The sequence below is a fragment of the Mobula birostris genome, chromosome 9 (assembly GCF_030028105.1).
Source record: "Mobula birostris isolate sMobBir1 chromosome 9, sMobBir1.hap1, whole genome shotgun sequence".
NCBI lineage: Eukaryota > Metazoa > Chordata > Chondrichthyes > Myliobatiformes > Myliobatidae > Mobula > Mobula birostris.
In genome coordinates, this window is record NC_092378.1 from 23,671,286 (window position 1) to 23,697,719 (window position 26,434).

At 39.5% G+C, this 26,434-nt stretch overlaps 1 protein-coding gene across 3 annotated transcripts in view; it reads left to right on the forward strand.

The window, feature by feature from the left end:
* Positions 1–26,434, forward strand: part of dock4a (dedicator of cytokinesis 4a) — a 365,685-nt gene that overhangs the window by 284,975 nt on the left and 54,276 nt on the right. For all 3 annotated transcript variants that reach the window (XM_072267619.1, XM_072267621.1, XM_072267620.1), the window contains exons 37-42: positions 3,199–3,285; positions 3,406–3,510; positions 15,897–16,038; positions 20,936–21,102; positions 21,255–21,341; positions 21,527–21,703. In XM_072267619.1, the coding sequence (XP_072123720.1) occupies positions 3,199–3,285; positions 3,406–3,510; positions 15,897–16,038; positions 20,936–21,102; positions 21,255–21,341; positions 21,527–21,703 (765 nt within the window). The remainder of the gene's footprint in view (positions 1–3,198; positions 3,286–3,405; positions 3,511–15,896; positions 16,039–20,935; positions 21,103–21,254; positions 21,342–21,526; positions 21,704–26,434) is intronic.

Genomic DNA, 26,434 nt, shown 5'->3' on the forward strand with positions numbered 1-26,434 from the left:
GAAGGAATACTTGATATTTGCCTGAAATCCACTCTGAATGTTACCCTGACACAACAGATTGTCTTTGATGAATGGAAGCAACAATGGCCTATGTTATTTGGGGAATAATAAGAGGGAAGAAAATGCATACCTATAGTGTATTTAATATTTCAGTAATTTTGTAAATATATTGTTTGATGAAGCATTTTTGATTCCATAATTCATTACAGGTTGTGTGTAAAAGTTAGTGAATGGCATGCGTCATTACGCCACCATGTCACAAGTGCATGTCTCACTAATGTAAAACTAAACATGCATGAGTTACCCAGGATCCTTTTTTATTCGTTTAATTACAAAACATAACAATCATGTGTACTTCAAGGCTGTAAGGTGATCATTTCCTCAATTAGAATGATTTGATTTATCAATTGAAATCATAACATTTTAACCAAGCTTTGTGCTTGGTTACAGCTCCTTTATAATAGAATTTCTTCTTGAAGTGTCTTCTTAACCTGCAACCTCACTTGTATCAGAAGGTTGAATGTGTACGCATCATCCCTTAGTTTACATGACGACTGCAAGTTAGGACAAGGTGGTTGTCAGTTTGTCAATTGAAATCTCTTGACATTATGATGTTGATCATGTTCATTTCTGAAAAGCTGGGGTTCCAATTCAGCACCCATTTGCAGAGTAGCCAGATCCCAGTTGTTTCCCAATCAAGTTCTTGAGGATGAAATCTTTCAAGGTGATGCATAAACTTTAAACTTCCAAAGGTGAATAGGGAATTTTGTGTACCTTAGTTCATTATTTGATATGGCTAGGCCATGTTCTTGAGCTAATATTTTTTAAAAAAACTGTAGACTCCAGCACCCGCTGTTTTTATTTAATGTCCTTTTGCTATTTGGTGTAAATTACAGTATCCTTTTATCAAATGGCATGGTTCCATCATCAGAATCAGGTTTAATATTACTGGCATATGTCATGAAATTTGTTAATTTTGCAGTAGTAGTACAGTACAATACATAATAGAGAAAAATACTGAATTACGTTAAGTATATATATTAAATAGTTAAATAAGTAGTGAAAAATAGAAATTTAAAAAAAAGTAGTGAGGTAGTGTTCATGGGTTCAATGTCCATTCAGGAATGGCAGAGAGGAAGAAGCTGTTCCTGAATCGCTGAGTGTGTGTCTTCAGGCTTCTGTACCTCCTTTCTGATGGTAGTAATAAGAAGAGGGCGAGCCCTGGGTGATAGGCATCCTTAATGTTGGACGCCACCTTTTTGAGGCATTGCTGAAAACACTTAGATAAACTTCTGATTGTTCTGGCACATTTGCTCGTATGGAAGTAACCTTTTTCATTCAGGATGTGAGTATCACTGGGAAGCCCAAATTCAGTAGATCTTAAACTGAGTGGTGTTCTAAACCGTTAGAGAGTCAGTCTTGTAACCCTGAGTCTGGAATTGCATAATGTTTTGTAAACTGTTTAAGTGTTTATGCCCACTGATGGTTTTATGATCAGCTTTACTGATGCCAGATCTGTAAATCCAAAACTGGTTAATTTAACATCAACGTTTTGTTGCCCTATCGTGGTAAATGATTTGGTGTAACTTGTTGTCTCACTGAAGTAAGGAAACCACTTGAGGAAGGAAGAACATTTTTTGTGCTCTTAGTTATATAATTACTAAATTACTTTTTGCAAACAAGCTAATGATAATGGAAGACTTTATTGTTGGGTTTGGGAGAGGGTGATGCCAAAGTTGTCAAGAAAGTCAATGTCTTCTTGATTTAAAAAAAAAGTAAAATGAAAATATCTCATCGACTGGTTTTCAGGAAGAAGACTTGTATCGGATCAAAAATGTTCTCTAACAGTCTGATTTACAGGAGACAAGAACTGCCAATGCTAAGCCTAGGAAAAAAAAAACTAAATCTACCACTGAATAATGCATTCTAAACACTCATTGGCTGTGTAACCCATGTGCTATGAGATATGTCCAAACCTCTTTGGCATTAGAATGCAAGACAGCTGGAAGACTCAAATATCCAATGGGGAACTATATAGAGCATAGTTTCAGTTTATTACATGGAGACATTTTTCTTGAAAAGCAAGATGCTATGATTGCTTTAAATTTGGAATATAAGCAGAAGTTTCTCAGCAGATCAGGCAATGTCTTTGAAGACAGAAATGAGGTTACTGTTGCAGGTTTGTGACCTTGGGCTAAGATCTAATCTAGCTAGTCAATCATCAGCAATGTCCTAAAGCATTAACAGCCTCTGTCTTGAGTCTGAGATTAAAACAGAAAATCCAGGCAGCATATATCTTGTTCTTCATGTGCCTTACGCGTTACATGCTTGGGCAATCATGGCTTTCCACATCGAGCGATCCCTTGCGGCATCAATGATATCTGCAGCAAATATAGGGGGGATAAAAAAGAAAGTTGTAATTTTAGGGCAGCAGAAAGTTCATTGAAAGAAATCTGTTTCTCACTGCAGATTTTTGGTATATTAAGCATTTTACAATCATATGACTGAGTCTGCAACCATAGATAATGAGGTTCTGAGCTTCTGTCACCAGCTACATTCCATTTGGACTTCAATGACTTCCTAAAAAATATATTCCACGCTTCAGTCAATTGAAAGATTTTCATCTGATGATTATTGGAAACTGGAGCTGGGGTCTTGACTGACAGCAAATATCAGGTATTTTTGCTGAACAGCATGGGAAGCAGTACAGCACATCTCAGGGCATGTCACTCATCGTGTGACCACACCGTGAATGCACATGGTGGTATGGTCACAAGATTACAGCTCCGCCAGCTGGTGATATGGAGGTGTAACAGAACTGTAGTCCTCAGGATAACTCCACGTTTTCATACAGAGCATCCAATATCTTTCAAGGTAAGCTCCAATTTCCAGTTGGCGGGTTCCAATAGCTGATAGAGATTGTCCTTGAGTCTTCAACTGGTAGTTCTTAGGAAGCAGCCCTTGAGTACAGCCAATGACTGACAATCTTGAAAGTGACTGGGGCTTTGGCGCCAAAACACTCTCAGCTTTGATGCTGTGCAGTTGGTTGACAGATTGGCTTCCCATTATACATCCTAGTTAATTTTGCTTTCCATTGACGTGGTGGAATCTGGAGGTTTTATGGTGACTCTTATTCCTTTTATATATGAATCTCGGTATTAATAGAGTACAAAAATGGACTTGTTTTTTATTTTTTAGTGCTGGGAAAATGGGATTATCCTTTGTCGTGAATTAGCAGATCAGTATGAGAGCTTCTACGATTACCGCAACCTTAGCAAGATGAGGGTAAAGTATAACTTAACTTTTAAATCCCAAAAATAAATAATTCTCAAAAAGCCTGTTTAGACCAATATGATTAAAATAAAAGTGATTGTAAGCAGTTTTATTTCCATATTCTTTCAACAGATGATGGAAGCTGCTTTCTATGATAAAATAATGGACCAACAGCGTTTGGAGCCTGAATTTTTCAGAGTTGGGTTTTATGGAAAGAAATTTCCATTCTTCCTCCGAGTGAGTACCTCATATAAACTGCATGTGATTTAAAATTAGAATATTCATTTGCCAAATTTACAATGTAAATGTGCAAAGGTAATAATTAAAGTTTAACAAATGTTTCATTTTTTAAAGTTTTTGTTAGGAAATGATGAGATTTGACAGTATAATAATTGCTGAGAGAAGAGTATTTGTCTGCATATTTGAAGTATTGCATTAATGTGATGTGTGGGATGATCAATTCTGAGTTTGATACGTAGCAGAGTTGGGAGGAGGGTATGCAGTGAAAGGAGATTCATAGGTATTTTCCCAAACATGAGACTTAGCTTTATAATTACTGAAATCTTTTGACCAATTTGACATGAGACGCAATTTTCCGCACATGATCTTAAAATGCAATTTCTTGTTCAAGATAATCCTAACTTGCACCAATTTCAAAGCTGATGTTTTTCTTTCCTATCAACAAAATGATAAGCACAATAAAGATTTAATATGAGTATAAATCACAATTAGTTGTGTTTTCTTTCCAGTAATAGTATGGCTTCTCACATTGTTAATAGTTTTCAAAACGGAATTAGAAACACTTCCCCACATTCACCATCTTCTAAACCTTGTTAACACTAGTCAGAGTTACTGCCATTCTTGAAGCCATATTGTTCACTGTTAAAAATAATTTCTGTGACAGTTCTAGAAAAGTTTCATTGAGGCCAGAGCTATATTTACACATCTGGAAGAACGTGTTTGAATGTGTGCAGTACACCTTTGATTTTTTTTTATTGTCAGAGAAACATTATATACATAAAAGAAGAAAATCTTTAATTGACACGAATTTCACTACCAAGGAGTTAAGGAAATGGTGGATGAACTAAATAATGATTTGCATCTGTTTTCAGATGCAAATCTAGACACTAGCACTATACCAAACATTCGAGTGTCAGGGGGCAGAATTGCTATTACTAGGGAGAAGGTGCTTGAGAAGCTGAAAGGTCTGAAGGTGAATGAGTCACCTGGACCAGATGGACTGCACCCCAGGGTTCTGAAAGAGGTGGCTGGGGAGTCTGTGGAGGCACTGTTAATAATCTTTCAAGAAGCATTAGGTTCTGGCATGGTTCCAGAGGACTGGAAAATTGCAAATGTCATTCTATTCTTCAAGAAGGGAGAGAGGCAGAAGAAAGTAAATTATTGGCCAGTAAGCCTGACTTTAGTAGTTGGGAAGTTGTTGGAGTAAATCTTTAAGGACGAGGTCTCAAGGTACTTTGAAGCACATGATAAAATAGGCCGTAGTCAACCTGGTTTCCTTAAGGGAAAATCTTACCAGCAAATTTGTTGGAATTCTTTGATGAAATAACAAGCAGGATAGACAAAGGAGAATTGCTGGATGGTGTGTACTTGGATTTTCAGAAGGCCTCAGCATTAACTTGCAGTTTTCAGAATTTAACAAGATAAGGGCCCATGAGACATTTGGAAAGATACTGGCATAGATGGAGGACAGCTGATTGGTAGGAGGCAAGGAATGACAATAAAGGGTAGTCTTTTCTGGTTGGCTGTTGATGTCTCGTGTTTCTCCGCAGGGTTCAGTATTGGCACTGCTTTTTATGTTATATGTCAATCACTTGGATGACAGAATTGATGGCTTTGTGGCCATGTTTACAGATGATACAAAGATAGGTGAAGGGGCAGGTGGTGTTGAGGAAGCAGAGAGGCTGCAGAAAGACTTAGATAGATTCGGAAAATGGACAAAAAGTGACAGATGGAACACAGTGTTGTGAAGTGTATGGAGATGCACTTTGGTAGAAGGAAAAAAAGCATAGATAATTTCTAAGTAGGCAGAAAATGTAAAAATCCAAGGTGTGAATGGACTTTGGGAGTCAGTGTGCAGGATTCTGTTAAGGTTAACTTGCAGGTTGAGTCAGTGGTGAGGAAGTCAAATGCGATGTTAGCATTCATTTCAACAAGATGAGAATATAAAAGCAAGGACTTTGTGCTGAGGCCTTGTAAGGCACTGGTGAAGCCTCACTTGGAGTATCGTGAACAGTTTTGGGTCTCATCTAAGAAATGATGTGCTGCCATTGGGTAGGGTTCAGAGGAGGTTCACGAGAATGATTCTGGGAATGAAGGGTTGTCGTATAAGAAGCATTTGATGGTTCTGGGCCAGTACTTGCTGGAATTTATAAGAATGAGGGGGGAATTTCATTGAAACCTATTGGAGGTTGAAAGGCCTAGATAGAGTGAAGGTGATGTTTCCTGTGGTGGAGAAGTCTAGGACTAGAAGGCACAGCTTCCGAATAGAGGGGCATCCACTTATTATGGAGATGAGGATTTTCTTTCACCAGCGCATGGAACTTGTTGCTGCAGGTGGCTGTGGAGTCCAGATCATTGGGTGTGTTTAAGGCGGAGAATGATGGGTTCTTGATCAGTCAGAGCGTGAAAACTTATGGGGAGAAGGCAGGAGAATGGGGTTGAGAGGGTAAATGGATCAACCGTGATAAAATGGTGGAGCAAACCCAATGCGCTAAATGGACTACTTTTGTTCCTATTTCTTATGGTCAATAATTTTAAGAATAGCCATGAACCAAAACTTAATAAAACACTTCATTATAACATTGCAATGCACAACTTTGCCATGCTAATTTTATAGCAACTGGACAACAAATACCTCAGCCTAAGATTTGGAAGCAGTGATGAAAATAAATTGACCTCTGTTTCCCAACGGAAGATTTCATGTTAAGTGAAGATATGCTGCAGATGTTGAGGAATGCGTTGTCCCAAGCAACAAAATCCAGAATAAGTGAAATCTTATCCCTTTGTAAAATAATTAAACATCATGTAACCTTGGCATATTTTCTCTGAGCTACAAGGAGAGCAGCTTTCTACACAGATCAGGCAGCTCGCCATCTCGTGACAGAGGAAATGCTGCATTGCACAGGATGTCTGAATCAAAAAGGAATAAAGAATTTTTTTAGACCAAATGAAGATGTTATATTTACTTGTAACTATAGAGCAGAGACGAATGATATGATAGTACTTTAAATAATCCCTTACACTTATGCTTAATGTGTCTTTTAACGATGTTAACAATTTTGTAGTCAGTTGAGCAAGGAAATGTCTAAAATTACTATTGAATAATGAGACAATAGTGAAGAGCTATTGTTTTGGAAATGTTTTCCAGCAACTTTTGTAACTATTGTAACCCTCATTACAGTAACTAGAACACAATTTGTTGACCCTGTTTGTTAATTCCATTAATGTTCACAGTTATAAATATGTATGTTTGGACATTATATTTTGTTCAAGATTATTTAACTATTCTGAGCCCCTTTGTCTGAGCACACTGAGGATATTAGTTTGCATCACTCAAAAGGAAAATACAATAACTCAGAAATTTACTTGTACCCAAATTTGAGCTGCTAAATTGTGACCAAATACTAATCAGATATTACCAAGCAAAACAAAATTGGGACATCTTTGCTCTAAGATGGTGTTGTCATGATTTATTGTTTTTGAGAGTGTAAAACTCTGCATGTACATTTCACCTTCCCTGTTGGCCACTGACCCATGAACAGCAGATCAGCAGCAGCTGCAGCTGCTGTGATGGGGAAGCAGCAGCAAATTGGGGAAGGGGAAATCACATGAGGGGTTGGAAATGTTAGAGGAAGGGTAGGATTTTAATGACCAGTGGGCATTCTGAGATGTGCAGGGGGAGGGGTGTGTGCTAGGAAGTTAATCAGATTGGAAATGACTCAGGACTCCTTGTGTTGATGTTCAGTAAGGCAAGTCATAAAGGATGGAGCAACTCCTAACACAACTTTTATTGGCGATGGTCTATAATCAACCAACAGTAGCTGGTACAACTCTGACAAAAAGGGTGTCACATGGAACACAGTTTCTTTCAAATAACATAAACACACCTGTACATTCTATTACTTTCCCAAAATAGAACGATGGTAACGATCAACTCTCTCTCTCTCTCTGGCTATCCATCCCATAGGATGATAATGGTTCCTTTCAGTCAGTTAGTGGGGTTTGATATAGGTGTCCTGGAGTGGCTGTACACTATCAGCATATTGTCATTGATTTACTCTTCGCATTTGCTAATCAGCTAACAAATAATCAGTAACTTATAAACTTCATCTATCTGATTCCTAAGCTCCGGAACCTGGGCCTTAGCAGTCAGATCTGCAGCTGGATCTTCAACTTCCTCACAGACAGGACCCAGGCTGTGAAAATAGGGGACAACCTCTCCTCTACAATCACTCTGAGCACCGGTGCCCCACAAGGCTGTGTACTCAGCCCCCTGCTGTACTCACTGAAAAACCCATGATTGTGTAGCTAAGTTTCCATCAAACTCAATATACAAGTTTGCTGATGACACCACAATTGTAGGCCGTATCTCGGGTAATGATGAGTTTGAGTACAGAGAGGAAATTAAGAACCTGGTGGCATGGTGCAAAGACAATAACCTATCCCTCAACGTCAGCAAGATGAAGGAATTGGTTGTTGACTTCAGAAGGAGTAGTGAACTGCACGACCCTATTTACATTGGTGGTGCGCAAGTGGAACAGGTCAAAAGCTTTAAGTTCCTCGGGGTCAATATCACAAATGACCTGACTTGGTCCAACCAAGCCCAGTCCACTGCCAAGAAGGCCCACCAGCACCTTTACTTCCTGAGAAAGCTAAAGAAATTTGGCCTGTCCCTTAAAATCCCCACTAGTTTTTATAGATGCACCGTAGAAAGCATTCTTCTAGGGTGCATCACAACCTGGTATGGAAGTTGTCCTGTCCAAGACCAGAAGAAGCTGCAGAAGATTGTGAACACTGCCCAGCACATCACACAAACCAGTCTTCCATCCTTGGACTCACTTTACACCGCACGCTGTCGGAGCAGTGCTGCCAGGATAATCAAGGACACGACTCACCCAACCAACACACTTTTCGTCCCTCTTCCCTCCCGGAGAAGGCTCAGGAGCTTGAAGACTCGTACGGCCAGATTTGGGAACAGCTTCTTTCCAACTGTGATAAGACTGCTGAACATATCCTGACCTGGATCTGGGCCGTACCCTCCAAATATCTGGACCTGCCTCTCAGTTTTTTTGCACTACCTTACTTTCCCTTTTCTATTTATGATTTATTATTTAAATTTTTACTAAATTTACTATCGATTTCTACTCCAGGGAGCGCGAAGCGCAGAATCAAATATCGCTGTGATGATTGTACGTTCTAGTATCAATTGTTTGGCGACGATAAAGCAAATAAATAAATAAATATCTACAAACTTTCTTAATCTATATGAGCTCTTCAAATGCAGTGACCATGTTATTACTTCTGGTGTCCACTCAGGACATCCTCAAATCTGATGATTTTCCCCTTATAAGCTGATCATTTCCTACTCAGTTCTGGGTAACTCGTGTCCCCCTTTCTTTGTCTTACGCAGCAACAGCTAGATCATGGGGCTGGTCCTATAACTCAAACTCGGGCTTATTTTGCACATCGTTATCGATTACAGTCTTCTTGGGTGATACAGGCATGTCAATTAATTTATAAGTATCTTTTGGGACCCACCTCCTAATTTTTCACCATGTAATTCCTGTCTTGCAGAACCTTAACAATCTCCTCACAGCTCCATCTTGACAATCCTCCATGCCCTGCTGATCAGCCAATTTCACCTTGAAACCATTTCTCCTTTCTGCTTCCTCTTCCTGCACCCATCCCTTGTAAGTCAGTTACACCCATCTCTGTGTCTGCAATCAGCCACAATTAGTGCCTCACCCAGGAATTTTTTTCTTTTGGAGTCTGAAGCAATTGTGGACAAAGCCTCACGAACATTTCACCTAATGTTGCTCTTCACCCCAGAACTATGTCTCCCCATTCTAGGACAACATGTGAATGGAACTCAGTATGGTGGACAGACTCAGTAAGCACTTTGGAATAATCTTTTAGCATTTGTAAGAAAGAATGAAATTTAGTGAGCTCTCTAGTGTCCAATACAGCCGCTGCCTTCTCGTCTTCCACCATCGCTTAAGATCATACCAGTCAGAGTAGGCAATAACTCAGCTTGGCTCTGAAATAAATGCAAATATTGACCTTATATACAAAAATGCTACAATATAAATTGGTGCAAATATACTTGTAATATGCCAGAAGCCTCTGCAGCACCAGTGTACAATGGATTTCTGCCCAGCCAATATATAGTCTGTGTACTCAGCCCTTCCCCTTCAAAGTGGGTGTCGGCAGTTGTTTATATTACTTATAATTACCTTGAAACAGACTGAGTATGACAATTCATTTTAGTGTGTTGGATCTTTCTGTTGTACTGCTGCAAAATGCTCCAGTAGGGTGCTGCTTATCAATTGTATGGGTGGTGACGTCACAGCAATTGATCCACTTCTATGTCAGTCACCATTTTTGTAAGGTGACCATTTATCTTTGAAAGTATATACCATTAATTTTTGGAGTAGTGCACTATACTTGCATCACCTCTGCCGCAACCACCCAGTATTATTTTAACGTGCCTTCAAACCTTTGTGACCTAAGAATTTCATTAATAAGTTACTTTCTGTGACCATATGGAATAGCGCAGCAGACAGGGAATTTGTGAAACTGCTTCATACTTTTGTATGGATGTAGATTCCATGATGAGGCCACTCAGTTTATCTCCTCAAACGTTGAGACGTTGGTGTCATATGCTACTGTATGAGTTCTCATCACTTGTCCCATACACCAGACCATTTCTCCTAGTGCGCATTCTTATAAAGGTCTTGAAATTCCACTTCTTTGCCAATATCTTTAGCCTGAGCAAATGTTTATAACAATTTTTTTCTGACTTGGTTGTATATGCTAAATCTTGTAACTCTCAATTCTGAAGGTGCTAGTTGAACTACTTCTTCAAAACTTATACAATAGCTCTATTGGAAACATCAGCTGTGGGTAATAGAGCTAATATCCTTTGGCCTAAGGCCTGAACAGTATCATTTTCTTTTTGCCAGTAGCTGCGTTCATCTGTTCTGTGTCTTCTCCCCAGATCTCAACAATAGTATTTGTTCTTAAGGACATAACTGCGCTTATTTCACATTTAGAATAAAAGGCTGAGATACCTCTCCAGCTCACACCACATCTACAATGTCTAGCAGCTGCCATCATCACTGCTCCATCCAAAGAGCCCAGCTCTCTGTTACTTCACACTTAAATGCTTTTTGCTGCTTCCTCAGGCATCAACACTCCAAACACATTTCTATGTAGCATCTTTAAGTGCTTTTGTGTGGTACTTGAAAAGCAAAATTAAAGCAAGGATAGAGATGCATATAACACTTCCTTTATTAAAGTTAGTCAACCTTTATCAAAAGCCATATGACATGGGATATGTAGTTTCTTTGAGAGAAGTTCTCTAGACTGCAGTGGTTTAATGGCTTCTTGACCTTTCCAATGCCTCAGGTAACATCTAAGATCAGCACATTAAAGCTTGCACTTTTATTTTTGTTCAGCACATATTCTTCCTCACTAGTCACCTTGTGATTTGCTGAATATCACAGATGAATAATATGATGTGATTGCATATATCACCTATATCTTATATTTTGGATTTTAATGCGTGATATAAGAACAGTCATTTAGCACATTTTATTCTTCAGCTCTTAAATTTACAAAATAATCCTATTATCTAAATCTTGCTCTAGCTTATCTTCAACTTGTTCAACAGAGACCACAGTAGAGGTCAGTAATGTGGAAACCTCACACCTTGCCTCCTTCTCCCCCGAGACTGCTCAACAGTTGAGTCAGACCATTCTTCATCCACTCTTTACCCAGAAAATGTTCAGACTCTAGATCCCCCAACAGTCTAGGGTCTATTGATCTCATCCTTGGATATTCTCATTGACTGAATGTCACAGAGCCTGCAGTTCCAAAGTTCATGACTCTGAGGAAATTACTTCCTTTCTCATTATCCAGATAGTTATAGCCAGCAGATGAAACCTCTTGTCTCAATCCCGTTAACACTTTTCAGAATCTTTTTCTGCTTTAATGAGATTAACTTTTAATCTAATAAACTCAGATAAATACAGGTTTGTTTTATTTGATATTAGCATGCTTCTGAGTACTTCAGATATAGAGCAAAGCAGAGCACTCCTCCATAAGTGCAGTCCATGTTTAACATGTTTGCATATAATAATAACTTAACTAAGTTATTAGTCACATAGAGGTTAGGCCAGATTTCTGTATATAAATTTGGGGTTGTCAGCTCTAAATTAATCTGTTGTTGCCCAAAGGAGGCATGATCTTGTATGTTTTAATTTACCTCATTGTAACCTACTGGATGCATTTCCCACTTCATTTGCTGAGTGAATGAGAAAGGCACCCACATTAGCCATGATGCAACCAGTCAATATAGTTTCTACCACACATCTATAGAAGTTTGGCAGAGTTTGAAATGCTGAAACTTTGCAAACTTCTAAGAAAGTCGAGGCACTGCTGTGCTTTACTTATGTGCTGAACCCAGTTACAGAATACACGTGGACTAAGATGTTCACCGTTCTGTGCTATCACCAGTGGGATCATCAATTGATCTGTCACCTGTCTTCAGGAGTTTCGGCCCGCTTATGATCAAGACTCCCTCGAGGTGGTGGGCCAGCAGTGCTAAAGCACCACCTCCCACTGGTGAGCTGAAAAACTTGGCATCTGCCTCTATCAGTCACTTCCATCCAACAGATACTCTGCTCTTCAGGTGTCTATGCAACTACTGAAGGGTTTGCAAAAGATGTATACACTGTCTGACTATCTGCCCCTCTGGACGTACTTGGTCCATACCCATGCTGATCCTTTCTCTGCTGCCTCAGCTACAGCCCTGCTGGTTGACTTGATCTCTCTTCTAGTGAAGGACAGATCCTATGAAATCATAACGCTGAGTAAATTAAATTTGCTAACCCTCTGCACTTCTGATCCCTGAGGAGGACTGGTTCATGGACCTCCAAATTCCTCTTCCTGTAGTCAATAACCAGCTTGGGCTTGCTGACATTGATTGAGAGGCTGTGGTTGTGCCACCACTCAGATGCTGATTTATCACCACCTTTGCTTTGGCCAATGATGGCGATGTCGTCGGCAAACTTAAATAATCCATTGAAGCTGTGCTTGGCCTCACAGTCATAAATATAAAGTGAGTAGAGCAGGGGGCTAAGCACACAGCCTTGTCGTGCACCTGTGCTGATGGAGATTGTGGAGGAGATATTGCTAATCCGAACAGACTGGGGCCTGCAAGTGAGAAAATCGAGAATCCAGTTGCTCAGAGAGATATTGAGGCCTTGGTCTTGGAGCTTATTGATTAGTTTTAAGGGGATGATAATACTGGATGCTGAGCTGTAGTCAATGAAAAGCATCCTGATATACGTATCTTCACTGTCCAGATGTTCCAGGGTTGAGTGAAGAATCAATGAAATGGCATCTGCGTTGATGATAGGCAAATTGGTGCAGATCAAAATTGTTCCTTGGTTTGGAGTTGATACGTTTCACCACCAACTTCAAAGCACTTCATCACAGTAGATATAAGTGCTACCAGATGAAAGTCATTGAGCAGGTTACCACATTCTTCTTGGGGACTGGTATAATTGAAACCTGTTTGAAGCAGGTGGGTACTTCAGAGTGCCAAAGCGAGAGATTAAAGATATCAGAGAACACTCTAGCCAGTTGACAGCACAAGTATTTAGCACTCGGCCAGGTACCCTGTCTAGGCCAGATGCTTTCTGTTAGTTCGCCCTCCTGAAGGGTGCTCTCACATTGGCCTCAGCGACTGAAATCACAGGGTTGTTGGGAGTTTGTGAAGATGTCTCCATGTTTTGATGGTCAAAGTGAGTATAAAAGTCATTGAAACACACAATACAAAATGCCAGGAGAACTCAGCAGGCCTGGGAGCATCTAAGAGTCATTGAGATCATTGGAAAGCAAAACCCTGAAGTCATCTGTGGTGCTTGGTTTCACTTTGTAGGAGTGATAGCATTGAAGCCTCCCCACCACCCCCACATACAGCTGTCGAGCATCCTTCTGTGATTTGCTTAGTCTGGAATTGCTACTTTACGTGTAAGATGGCTTTCATGAGGTCATACCTGGCCCTCTAGTGTTTTACTTGGTCGCCAGACCACTGGTGTGGTCCTCAGCAGATTACAGATCTCATGGTTGATCCAGGGGTTCTGATTGCAGAAGATTCTGAATGATTTTGTGGGAACTTGTTCATCTCTGATTGTTTTTATAAAATCTGTGACAACCGTTGCATATTGGTTCAGGTCCTTGAACACGGCCCAGTCCACCAACTCGAAGCAATGCATGTCCCGTAGTCCTTCCCATGTCTTTCTCTTGCTCCACTGTATTCAGTGGTTTACCAGTCCCTGGCTCCTATCACACACTCAACAGGCCTTCAATCAATCACACTAGCACTGTGATGCACCACTCATGTTCAAGGCAGTCAGACCAAGTGCATTGGTGTTTGGATTCGGGTCTGGTCACAGTACTCTTTGATAAAACATTTCAACTTGCGTCAGTGTGGACTGTATTATTGCACGTGTAAGCTGCTGTTTATCAAAGGCAGGGGGTGTGCACCATTGCAAGTCATTTCACCTTTTCAATTAATGACTCCAAGTTAGATTACTGTGGAAAATATTGTGGGTACTTGGATAGGAGTTGGATTGGCTGTGGTTCAGATAAAATTTTATACCTCATTTGACTACAGTGCATCCTCCTTCATCCTTAATATCAGGCACCTCGACCTTCCCTCCTTCTCAGAATCCGTTAGCATTGTCGTAAAACTTTCAAGACTTCTTTCCTACCACAATTATATGGCCACTATAAATATTTCTTCCCAATACCTATTATCCCTTGCTTGTTTTCCCTGGTACAGTTAAGGTTGAGTATTTCGATTCCACTAAGGATGAAATACACACTAATGAAGTTCCCTGTCTCTGCAGGTCCTGTCAGTGCATGTCCACAGAGAGATGACACAGATAGTGGCAGTTCCACCTCACCATGCCAGGCAGCTGGAAGTGTAGCAGCCAGTAATACAGATAAAGTCCTGCAAAGGGGGAAAAAAACAGTCAGTATTCTGTGAACAGGATTTCTTGTCTTTATACTGAAGTCCTTTAAACTTCTGAGGAATCCACAATTGAACAAGCAAACTGATCGAGTTTCTTGGTGCAATTCTAAATGGTCTTTAACCTTGTCAATAACCAGAGCACCTCAAATATGCAGCTCCTTATGATGATGCAGTGTTTACCATCACACTACACACTAGCTGGGCTCAGGGAGAGGAAGAGGCATTTTAATGTTTTGAAACCCATAGCTGAAACTACTTAGAAGAGAGCTCTCTGAAGGACAAGATCCATTCATGGTTTGCTGAGAACAAAGATAAAGGTTTAGCACATACAATAAAGTGAAGAGCTGTGCTTGCTTTGTATAGCAGTTACATTGCACGTGGAAAGGGTTACCATGTAGTTAGTGTCTGCACTGGCCTCAGAACCAGAGGTGATTAACGCATTCAGAATGCTGGAGGAACTCAGCAATTTTTGCATCCTTTATGGAATGGAAGAAGCCTTGGCCCAAAATGTCGACTACTTATTCCTTTCTAAAGATGCTGCCTGACCTGCTGAGTTCCTCCCACATTTTGTGTGTGTTGCTCTGGATTTCCATCATTTGCAGAAAATCTTGTGCTTATATTACTATATTCTGCTATCTGCACTCCTGCAGACGAAAGAAGTGCTGAGCCTCAACTTCACGATGATGGCGGTAACACAGTGGGAGCCGTACTTTCTGCTTGTTCACATGACAGCCTTCCCAGCCCATGGCAGGTTCTGTCCAACCTAACCACTTCTCTGATTCATGATGGATTAATTTGGCCGAGGTTTCCAAACTAACAAATGAGCCATGTGGTGATTGAAGGATGAAATATATGATTTTCATGTTTTGTTTGACTCTGAAGTATGGTACCAGCCGCGAAAGCAAACCCAAGTTTAACGGTTTCTCAGGAATGGACTGCTCAGGCATACATTTGAAGGGCAGTGGCACTGAAGGGCAATGAAGCATAAGCTTATTATTACATGAGTGGAAGGTATAACTATCAGCCAGTCATTTTGTACAGCAAAAGAATAGCAAACATTTTGGAGATTTTCTGTCTTTGCTGATTATTGTGGATCTGTATTGATTTACTAACTCCCTGTTGGTAAGTGTGGTGGTGAAATTGCTTTACCTATGCATTGTTACGACAATCACGCTCAGGCAGGTGTATTCTACTCCTGCCTGCTTCCTTTTTATGTGTATTTAACATAGGCTGCTCTGTCTACTGCCAGTCTGTTAAAAGATTTATATATTCCTACATTGTGCTGCCCTGTGTTAGATGCCTATCAGATAACCACTGCCTTGTCTTTCACCCCTAACAGAACAAGGAGTTTGTTTGTCGAGGACATGATTACGAGAGATTGGAGGCTTTCCAACAGCGAATGTTGAACGAGTTCCCACATGCGATTGCTATGCAGCACGCCAACCAACCTGAAGAGACTATTTTTCAGGCTGATGCACAATGTATCCTCAGAACTGCCACTGGCCTAAAGTGGATCCCAATTAGATTTGCATGGGTTCTGGGCTAACCAGTAGTTTTCTTCAGTTTTATTAACTGTTATGTGTAAAGCAGACAGATTTTTACACCAGTCAATTTGGATGTCTATGAAGATAAATGATTAAACTAGGGTTAAATCAGTGGGTTGCTGGCAGCGTGGCTCGAGGGCCTATTCCCCACTGTATCTCTAAATGAATAAATATCTGGAAGTGTCTTCAATATTTATTATTTTGGAAATTATCTGATTAATGGATGCATTTTTTACTTATAGTATGTTTTACTACAGTCAGAAGTCCAATACTGCTGCTGTTCACATTGCATGACGAGATTGCAGAAGCCTGTCAACTCAAATAGTTTTATCAACAAAAAAAAATGACAGGAACCCTCCATAGAATTATTCCTGCTCACGTCAGTGTTGTTTTGTATTCCAATATTGAATGTACTGGCAGACTTGAGGTTATATCTGACCCACTAGTGCTCCGATTTGTTCATGGTGATCCAGTCTGGATGTGAAGGCTGATTGAATTGACCTTTGACCCCTGACCCCCAGGACATGTCTGACAGGGCAGCAAGGCCTTGGTGCACTGTTGAGTTGTTTGCTGCAGAGTGCCCCTGCAACATTTGACATGAGACACATTTGAGGACAGATCCTTATTCCTGTCACTGGTGAATGCATGGATTGAGGTTATCAATATCATCCTGAAAGTTCCTTCCCAACATGGAGCAGTAATCAGCCAGACCATCCCAGAAATCAACTTGAATGTTGCATTTCTTTGAGAAACCTTGAATGCTTTACTTTGTGGACCTGGTCATCTTTTACTATGTCAGAGCTTGGAACAAAGAACCTGTTTCAGGAACCAGGCGTCACAGACAAGAGACATGGTCTGTCCAGGGTAGCTGACCTTGTGTAAGGAGTGCTGTAATGTTGGGAATGCTGGCCTAGGAGAGGACAGAGTCCTTCATTCTCTTATTCTTTCAGTGAACTTGGAGAGGTTTATAGAGAAAACATTGGTGGTATCTTTCCAATGCCTCGAGGTACATGCTTTAGGTTGTCCAAGTCCTAGATATGCAGAGGAGGGCAGCAAATACTGTTATCCAGTGGGACTCTGTGTTTTGGGCCAGATCACTGATCTTGATCTTTAAATTACCCTTTGCCTCCACTGTTCAAATGCTGATGGTGCACTGACAGCATTGATGAATATCCTCATTGATGTCTGTATTCACTGAGATTCAGATGATCCTTTTAGAATGGATCAGTTGAAATGAGACATGCTGAGCTTCTGGAAGCACAGACTGTGCCTTGTGTTTCAATAAACTCGAAAGTCCTCTTCATGCAGAATTTGAATATAAAATCAAAGAAATAGAACAAGCCAGAATATGACAAATCATAATCATTGCACTTTTTTGCTGACCTATTCGGAGGGAATTCCGAACTACAGTTGATAAACGTGCTTTTCCTAAGTTGTGCAAGGACTGTGGTTTAAATTGTGATGGTATTTGACAATCTGTGCAAAGAGTTTAATAGGAAGCATACGGGTTATGCATGATGTATTTCACTAGTTTGCTATCCAAGGCTGAAGTTGTTATTTCTAATTTGATCAGAATTGCTAAGGTCTGTGCTATTTCCTGAAAAGTGTACATTAGATCTGTACTTAATCTGTGTATCATTACAAACATTGCAATATAAATAATACAGACAGATGGCAGGCACTTCCTGTTTGAATGACACATCATGAGATGTCATCTCTGGCAAACGAGCTTGTTAGGAATTTATGTTCCTTCACGGCTCTTTATCTCCCCCCCCCCACCAATCTCTCTTTTCCTCTCCCCCTCCTCACCAAACACCTTGCCCTTCTGTATAAAAGGCCAAATAAAACGCGATACACATTGGATATCTATCTCTCTCTCCCCCCCTCTCTCCCCCCCCTCTCTCCCCCCCTCTCTCCCCCCCTCTCTCCCCCCCTCTCTCCCCCCCTCTCTCCCCCCCTCTCTCCCCCCCTCTCTCCCCCCTCTCTCCCCCCCTCTCTCCCCCCTCTCTCCCCCCTCTCTCCCCCCCTCCCCCTCTCCCCCTCCCCTCTCCCCCTCTCCCCCCCCCTCCTGCCCTCTCCCTCTCTCTTTTTCCCCTGAGTCAGAGAAATGTAATTGAAGCATCAGCTTGTTACTATATTGTTCTAACTTTGTCAAATGTCTCAGGCTGCATCACAGGAGCATATGGAATTGGAACCAAACAACTAAAACCTTAGTCAAAGAACTTTTCAAGAAACATTTTAAAAGATAAAAGGGAAGTAATAAAAAGGGGAGATGTTTAAGAAAGGGATATCAGAGATGAAACCTTGACAGCTGAAGAGGCAATCAACAACCAATTCTGGAAGGAAGCCAGGGATAATTTGGAGCCAGGGGAAGTGAAACTGTTTCTGATTGGATGCCTGCCATCTGATAGATAAGAATGGAACTAATCAAGTTTGGTCTCATCGATCTTGAAATTGTTGGGGGATATTGAAGGGTGATGATGTGCCGAATTAAAATCAAAGTCTACAAGCAGGTCAAGAGTCTGAGAAGTGAAAGTGAAGTGTGTAATTGTGAATAGTGTGATTTGTGGATTTGAGTAGATTCCATACATATGACAGATGGAGAAATCTCAAAGGAACTTGGACAGTAGACATGAATTATCAGGGACTTGGGAGAAGGTGTATAGGTTACCAGAAAAAGGAGTCATGGATGAATTTCATTTCATGACGATAGGACAGTGATAGTGACCCATTTGCAGTAGCTGAATCATTGCCTGCAAGAAATGTAAGGAATGCAGCTGATGCAAGTGCAGGAAGGAAATCCAAGCTGTTAGTAAGTTTATGGGGATATGAAGGAACAGGCGGAGGAAGCTCTTGGACAAGATGGTCTTGAAAAGTTGTGCTGGAAGACGGGAGAAAAACTAGAGAATGACCAAGTTCCATTTCTTGGGCTTAGTGGACCTTAATAGATTGGCACTAGGCTAAGTGAAGTGCTGGAGGCAATTCATTGACTCCTGCTTTTAAAAGGGACAAAGATATCCAATGTGGAACTGAATAGACTTGTGCATAGAAAAAAGTGCCAAATGTCAGGCAGCTGGGCTTTTCAAAGCCCTCTTGGAAGTACGTTAATCCCTTGCCTGTCCATCTACCGAAGAACAGATGCAGAAGTAGGGTGAGGATGAATAATGTGAATTACTGTTGCATTATTTTTCCTAAAGAGAGTGACAATACTGGCAATGTGAACGTTACTATCTTCTTGTGACTGGCATACTTTCAACTTAAAAAACATTTTCCAGTTTTAGTAAATGTAATCCATGAACAAAATTTTCTTCGCAGCATTGAGTACAAATATTATTTATGAGACTGTTTTTCATAAATCCTGGTTCTCACTGAAATTAGCTTGCTTTTATCAGCTTATTCTATCACGCAAGTTAACTTACTCATATTAAAATGAAGAAATGTAAGGTGGAGGGTGCATGTGTTACTTTTTGCAATGCTGGAATAAGTTACTTTCCCCTAAATTTTCCCACTCTTAAAGTTCACTACAGGTAAACCCGGTTTCATTTACATGGTCTGCCAGCAAAGCAGTTTGACAGTGAGAAATTATATTGTCATTCTTCAGGCCTCAGCAACAAAAGAAAAATATCTTTTCAAATTAACATTGCTATTGTCTTCAAGGATAAATGGCCAAATGAATTTTGTATCTAACTGCTTGAATAATTTTAATTGTACTTCATAATATTGGATTAAGTTATTCACTGTTGGTAGTCTGCCAGTTAAATACTCAATCTATTAAGGCATGCAATTCTGTGAGCATCAAGCCTGTATTGCAATTTTGATTCAACCAGGACTTATGAATCCTTAAATTTATCTTAAAAGTCTGATTTTCCTTATCCCCCAAGTGTAAATATTTGGAAACAGGATGTGAGTAGTAACTGCAGCTTGTGGTTCACTCTGTCCATTAATTCAGTCCAACCAGGATTCATTAAGACTTGACTTAGTTTCATTGACCAGTAGTAGGAAAACAAATTTGTGGTTATTTCTATAAGGTAGCAAACAGTTCTGGACATGATCCATCTGGTGAACCCAGTGAACCTTGGAATGTTTCCAGCTTTCCTTAAATAAAATAAGGGCATCCTTACCTTTTTATAGCAAAGGATATATGTCAAGGCTTCTCAGAAATGGCAGACTACTCATGATCCTATGTTTGAATTGTGCAACTTCTGGCATCATTCTGCACCCCACTTCGGAAACTGACTCATTAGCTCCAAAACGTCACAGTTAAGATCGTTTGTCTCTAAATCTTGCTATAGTTTTGTTCCAGCTAGAAAACATACAACTTTATTTTGAAGTTTGATGACACAGCAGTGGAACATTTTGTCACAGCTAGCTTAGTTCCATTCAAACCAAAACCAAAGCAAAAAGTCAATGCCATGGTCCTCAAGAAGTCCAGACAAATAAATGTATCTAGATTCTATTGCTTAAGGATGTTTGATATGTTATTTTGAAGTACTTTTCTAACAACGCATGGCTATTTTTGTATGATGTTCTCCTTCTAAGACAATATTTTCCTAGCAAATATTCTATAACATACTTTTCAGAGGATCTTTTAGCAGCTCTTGCCTTTTTAATGTGTATATTCAAAGTGCATTATTTTAACTAATGCTGAAACTTAATTTTAACTGTCTGGAATTCCATCACAAGCACAACCACTGGACATGCAACTTATTTCCAGTATGTCCTGTTTCATTTCAAATGTTTAACTTCTGAACATTTTCACTATTTTTTTTCCTGTGTTCACAACTGGCAATCAATTATTCAGCTTCGAGCTATATTCTTAACTTATAACATGCAGACCTGCAGATTTATGCGGTAATTCCCATTCCTGAGAATCATGACATACTGCAGAAAGAAACTATACCTGATCATATTAAGAGTTTCTATAGAGTCAACAACATCTGGCGGTTCAGATATGACAGACCATTCCACAAAGGAATCAAAGATAAAGAAAATGAGTTCAAGGTATGTCTCTGTGTACAAAAACATCCAAGATTTGGAAGAATGATAATTTATCATTGAGATCTTTGCTTGAATCCATGTGCTTCATTTTATATTAAAAAAAGAAAAGTAAGGAAATAGGTTCCACCATTTATCTGTTTCTCATTTCTTGTCAGAGTTTATGGGTTGAGCGGACAACGTTGACATTAGTTCAGAGTTTACCAGGTATCTCCCGTTGGTTTGAAGTGGATCGGCGGGAAGTGGTGAGTTCAAAGTGCTTCTTGAAAATTTGTTGACTGCAGAAATTCTGCACCTTACAAAATTCAGATTTCTTTCTATTAAAGTGAATAGAAACTAAGTTATTTAAAAGTTCTTCACAGATTGTCTTGTTTGCATTTCTTCTTTTTGTAAGAAACTTACCTAATTTGTATAGAAAATCTGTTTCTAGGTTGAAATGAGTCCACTTGAAAATGCGATCGAGGTGCTGGAGAACAAGAACCAACAACTGCGAACCCTAATCACCCAGTGCCAGTCAAGGCAGATGCAGAATATAAATCCTCTGACCATGTGCCTCAATGGGGTCATCGATGCAGCAGTTAATGGAGGACTCGCCAGATATCAAGAGGTAAATTAGAAAGGTTTGGGAATTAAAGACGACTCAGGAAGTTTAAAGAAATAATTAACAGGATAATAGATTTCCCATAAAATTACGATCAGGAATGGTAACAATACTTTAACGTTTATCATCTTAATTTTGTCAATCACTTCTTTCCTGCATACACAATGGAATTTCACCAGAGTATCCCAATGGTTAAAAGTAGCTGAGAAGAGTCTGAATTAATGGTTAAAATTTTGAGCCTAACTCCATAACAGAAGCATTAACTTGATGCCAAAGCCCATTTTTATCAAAAGATACATTAGAACAAAACTAAGAATGATAGAAGCATTCAACATATCAAGTAGATTTACTGTAGAGAGACAAACATTGTTGTGTCAGAAAAAGAGAAGTCAGATGATGAGCATTTTTAAGACAGAGGACAGAGAAAAAAAATTTAGGAAGGTACAGACCAAAGATAAAGATACTTCATAAACTGGCACTTGGAACAAACTGATTCAGAAACAATTTGAAATATAACAAATTTAAGAAGTGTGTTTGAGGGAGAAAGGTTAAGTAAGTGTGTACCTAAAATTATAAATAAGAAGTCCAGAGGATTGTAACGTGCCTAATCATGAGACCAAATGCAGTGCACTAAATTGGATGGAATATATGTGAAGTGTTGGTTCATCTGAGAAATCTGTTGTTTCCTTGGATACCAGGGGAAAGAAAGGAAACAGGCAGATATTGCTTAATGTTGGTATTTAATGTTTACAGATAATTTTGCATTTTAATAGTTACAGCTAAAGCATGCCTTTCACAAATGTGACTGTACCTTTCTTTTAATATATTAGGTTTTAAATTGCTTCTATATCATTTTGTTCCTAAAAGTGATTTTAAAGTAACCATTACCTCAACAGTGTTTGTTTCCACTCTGTCATGTCTTTCCTCTGCAGTCCTCTATCTGAAAATTAAAACAATTGTATTGTCTCACTTTACCATTCTGACGAAAGATCCTTGATCTGAAATGTAAACTGTTTTCCTCCCCAAAGTGTCACTTGACCTGCTTGGTCTCGCAATTTCTGTTTTGGCTTTGGATTTCCAATGCTGTCAGTTTTATTTTTTCCAAAAATATCGTACTCGATAAGGTAGGAGGTACAAGTGAAATAGTCAACTTCAAAGAGAAATTTGCTAAGTACTGGAAAGGGATGTTGGAATTGAGGAAGGAGTGGGATAGTAGAAGTGAATGTTCTTCAGAACAGTCAGCTCAGATTTCATGAGCAAAGTGACTTTTGCACTTCTGTTCAATTGCTTTATTGCAATATCAGTCATTGGCTTGTTCATGATCAGAAATTAATTAAAACCAACTATCCCTTTGTCCTGGAGGTACCAGGTTTATGGATCCTGTGAATCCAACCCCTTTGAGAGCAACTTTTAGCTTGCATAACTTAAATATAAATTATTACGTGATGTTTTCAATGTGCTAGGGAAATGATAAGTCGTCCAGAGTTAAATTAATAATTAGTTGTTTACAGCAAAGTCAAGCAACGGAAATATCGTTTACTTGAATTCAGTGTTTACTGAGATCCTGTGAAACCAATCATGATGCATTCTGGGCATTAAACAACTTTAGCAGGAAGGAGTTGCCAATTCAAGTTTTAGTGCTTTTCCCTCCTACAACAATCTACCAAATGTGAAGGATACTAAAACAATTAGAGCAGATGGAAGAAATTACTCTTTGTTTAAGTATCTTGGTTTTGTTTATTGCACTTGAGGATCATCTGTCATTCGTCGCGCATTGCCTGAGTGCTTTTAGTGTTGATTATGGGTTGTGCGCAGCAAGCTGACAGTTTACACAAGGGCATTGTGAGCATCTCTAGGTATTTTGATTTTGCTTCCAATTTCATTGTACTGCCTGAATTTCAACAACCTGTGTTTTTATTGTACTTTTATTATAATGGAACATTCAGAGGTTCGCAGATCAAACATAATTTCACATAAAGCCACATGAAAAGAATGAATATGTATCCTAAAGCTTGATTGATGGTTGGTTTTAAAAAAAATCTCAAAGAAATAAATTCAGGTAAAAAAAATTTTAGGGAAGACGTTGTGTACCACTGTGTCCTGGGCGTGACCCTTACTGGTGGAGAGAAGAACACCTGCCATGAATAAGAAACAAAGAACATAAGAATCTTGGCAAATTATTCAATTGGAAGAGAGAGGTTTGGAGAACAAAGGCTAAGGCAGAAGTTGCAAAAATAAATGATAAGGATATTAAAACCAAAGTATTGATGGACTAAAACCAGGTGCAAGTAATTTAGCACAGAAATAATTCAGTATTACAAGAATTTGCAGTGAAAAAGCAACAAACCTGTCAGTCCAATAGGTACATGCTGTATTTCATGCCACACTAGGTTATTATCCCTAGTGTTGATCTAAGCTCGACAGAAATTCCTTTTTTTTCGCTTGTTCCTTTAACTACCTCTTAAAGGATATTCACTATGACAATTCCTTCTGGTGATCAGTTCCGTATAGTATCCACCCTCAGTAAAACTTCTTCTGAATCTCTAAACTTGTTATTTTTGACTAACTATTACCCACAACCCCACCTTGTGTCCTATTGTGTGGAAACGTTGATGTAGAATTCACATTTGCTGCGTAGTGAACTCTCGTGGTCACTCTGCTAGCAAATTTAGTAATACACAATAAAGACCTTCTTGACCACTAACTTGGTCTTGCATGTGGTCAGACTGTTCTTCCGCAAGGTCTACCTCAGAGGAGTGGGGAAAGAAAATTAGTTAAGATAAAGGTCAGGTGGGAGGTATGTAAGTTCTTGTGGAATAGAGGTCAGGGGTGGAAGCGAATTGCCTGGAATTGGATTGGTAAGTTGAAAGGTTGGAGTTAGGATCACCAGGTGAAATGCCAGTCAGAATATGGATAATTAAGTTGTGATATGTATCAGGCAGTGGATGGGGACAGAGATATTGAAGGAAGTCAATATCAGTCAGAGTTGTTCCAATCATTGGTTGATTGAGTGTGTGCAATCCTTGATCAGCTGGTGGAGCTTGGAGATTGAGGGGCAGGTGGTGAGGAAAGATGCTGATGGGGTGTGGAGGGATGAAGAATTAGTTTAATGTGTCCAGGAGAGAGGGAATGCAGTGGTTATTGTATGGTTAGATGAATTCTCAGTTGTGGCCCTCTACCAACTCAGTAGCTGATCCTATTTAATTGCAGTGCAAAGCTCACAGCATGAGCCACAAATTACATGACAATGATACAGAGACAACCTCACTGATATTGCAAATTTTGCATTCTCCATGTATTAGGGGCCTCCGTGGTGCACAAAAGTCATTGACCCAATATGCACCCAGCTCCCACTAGCAGTTTGAGTCATTCCGCAAGTTTAAAAAAATCTTCCAAACCAGTCTTTTTTTTAAAGAGAATAGCTCTTGCATTTTTCATTCTTTCCTCTAGTTCTGATAGTGGCTGTGTATCCTTTGCATGGTCTAGAGACTAAGTTGTTCATAATATCCTCAAGTGACCAGAAGTTTATTTTAACTTCACTGCCTTTCACTTTGTTAAATTTAAAGCCCTCATCAATAACCCAACATCATGCAGTTTATCTGCTTTATTTAGAGACATATTCCAATGAGTATCTACACTTTTTCTTTCTACCAAAATGTATATACTCAGACCAATGTAAACTGAAATTCATATACTAGTTACATTTTTGCTCTCCTAGTTCTTTCTGCATTTTGTTCTCCTCTTTTTACCAAATCCCTTAATCTGATGATTTCCCCAGCATTTGTGCTTGTGAGTCCCAATACTGTTTTCTTGATGTCGGCAGGAACATATAGGCTCATCGCTGTTTCATGTGGAGTTGTATTTCCCACATTTTGCCAGTCTTAGTGACTAGCCTTATCCACTAATCTCCCCTTTTCTCTTTGCACCTGCCTGTTCTTTGATGCCTTGAGCTATTTCACATATTCTGACTTTAGGTATGAGTCTACTGTTCCATCTTATTAAAAAGTCTTTTGAAATTTTTTGCATCACCTTTTGTCTATTCTTTCTTCAAAGAATTCAACATTTTCAGTTTCTGTTTTTTTCTGATATGTTTGAACAAGGGTTCTTTTATCTTTTCTATCACTGATATTATATTAACTGGCCTGCAGTTCTCTGCACTTGTCCCAATTTCCTTTTAAATATAGAATTCCTATTAACGATCTGCCAATCCTCTGCCACTATTTGCTTTCCTAACAAGCCCTTCTACATTTGTAATTATAACTCCTTCAATTTCTCAAAGTAAGTTTGCAAGGGTGCTGTGCATCCAAGCTACAGGTTTAATCTTCATTCTAATTTTGGTTATTATATGAAATACTAACTACTAGTGACCTTTCTGTCATATTACCCTGCAAAGCGATACGTGGTGCAGGTCCGGACATAGATGGCAGAGTTTTGGATGACATCAAATGTACAAAGATTACATAAACACTATTGAAATAGCCATATCTAAGGTAACAAGGACACAGAGGAATGCTTCGGCAACTGGAAAGCTGTTGCATTGTCAAGTACCTATGGTTAGAATATATTTCTGTTTAGAGGTCCAATGGTGCCTGACAACTGAGCTTCCAATACAGTTTGTTACTTAGTGACCCTGTTCAGATTAGGGTTTTGTATGTGTCAATATCTTTGAGGAGAGGCAAGGACAGAGGAGTAGTCTGATCATCCATAAAATGCTGGAGAAAGTGAAGAGCGTGCTAT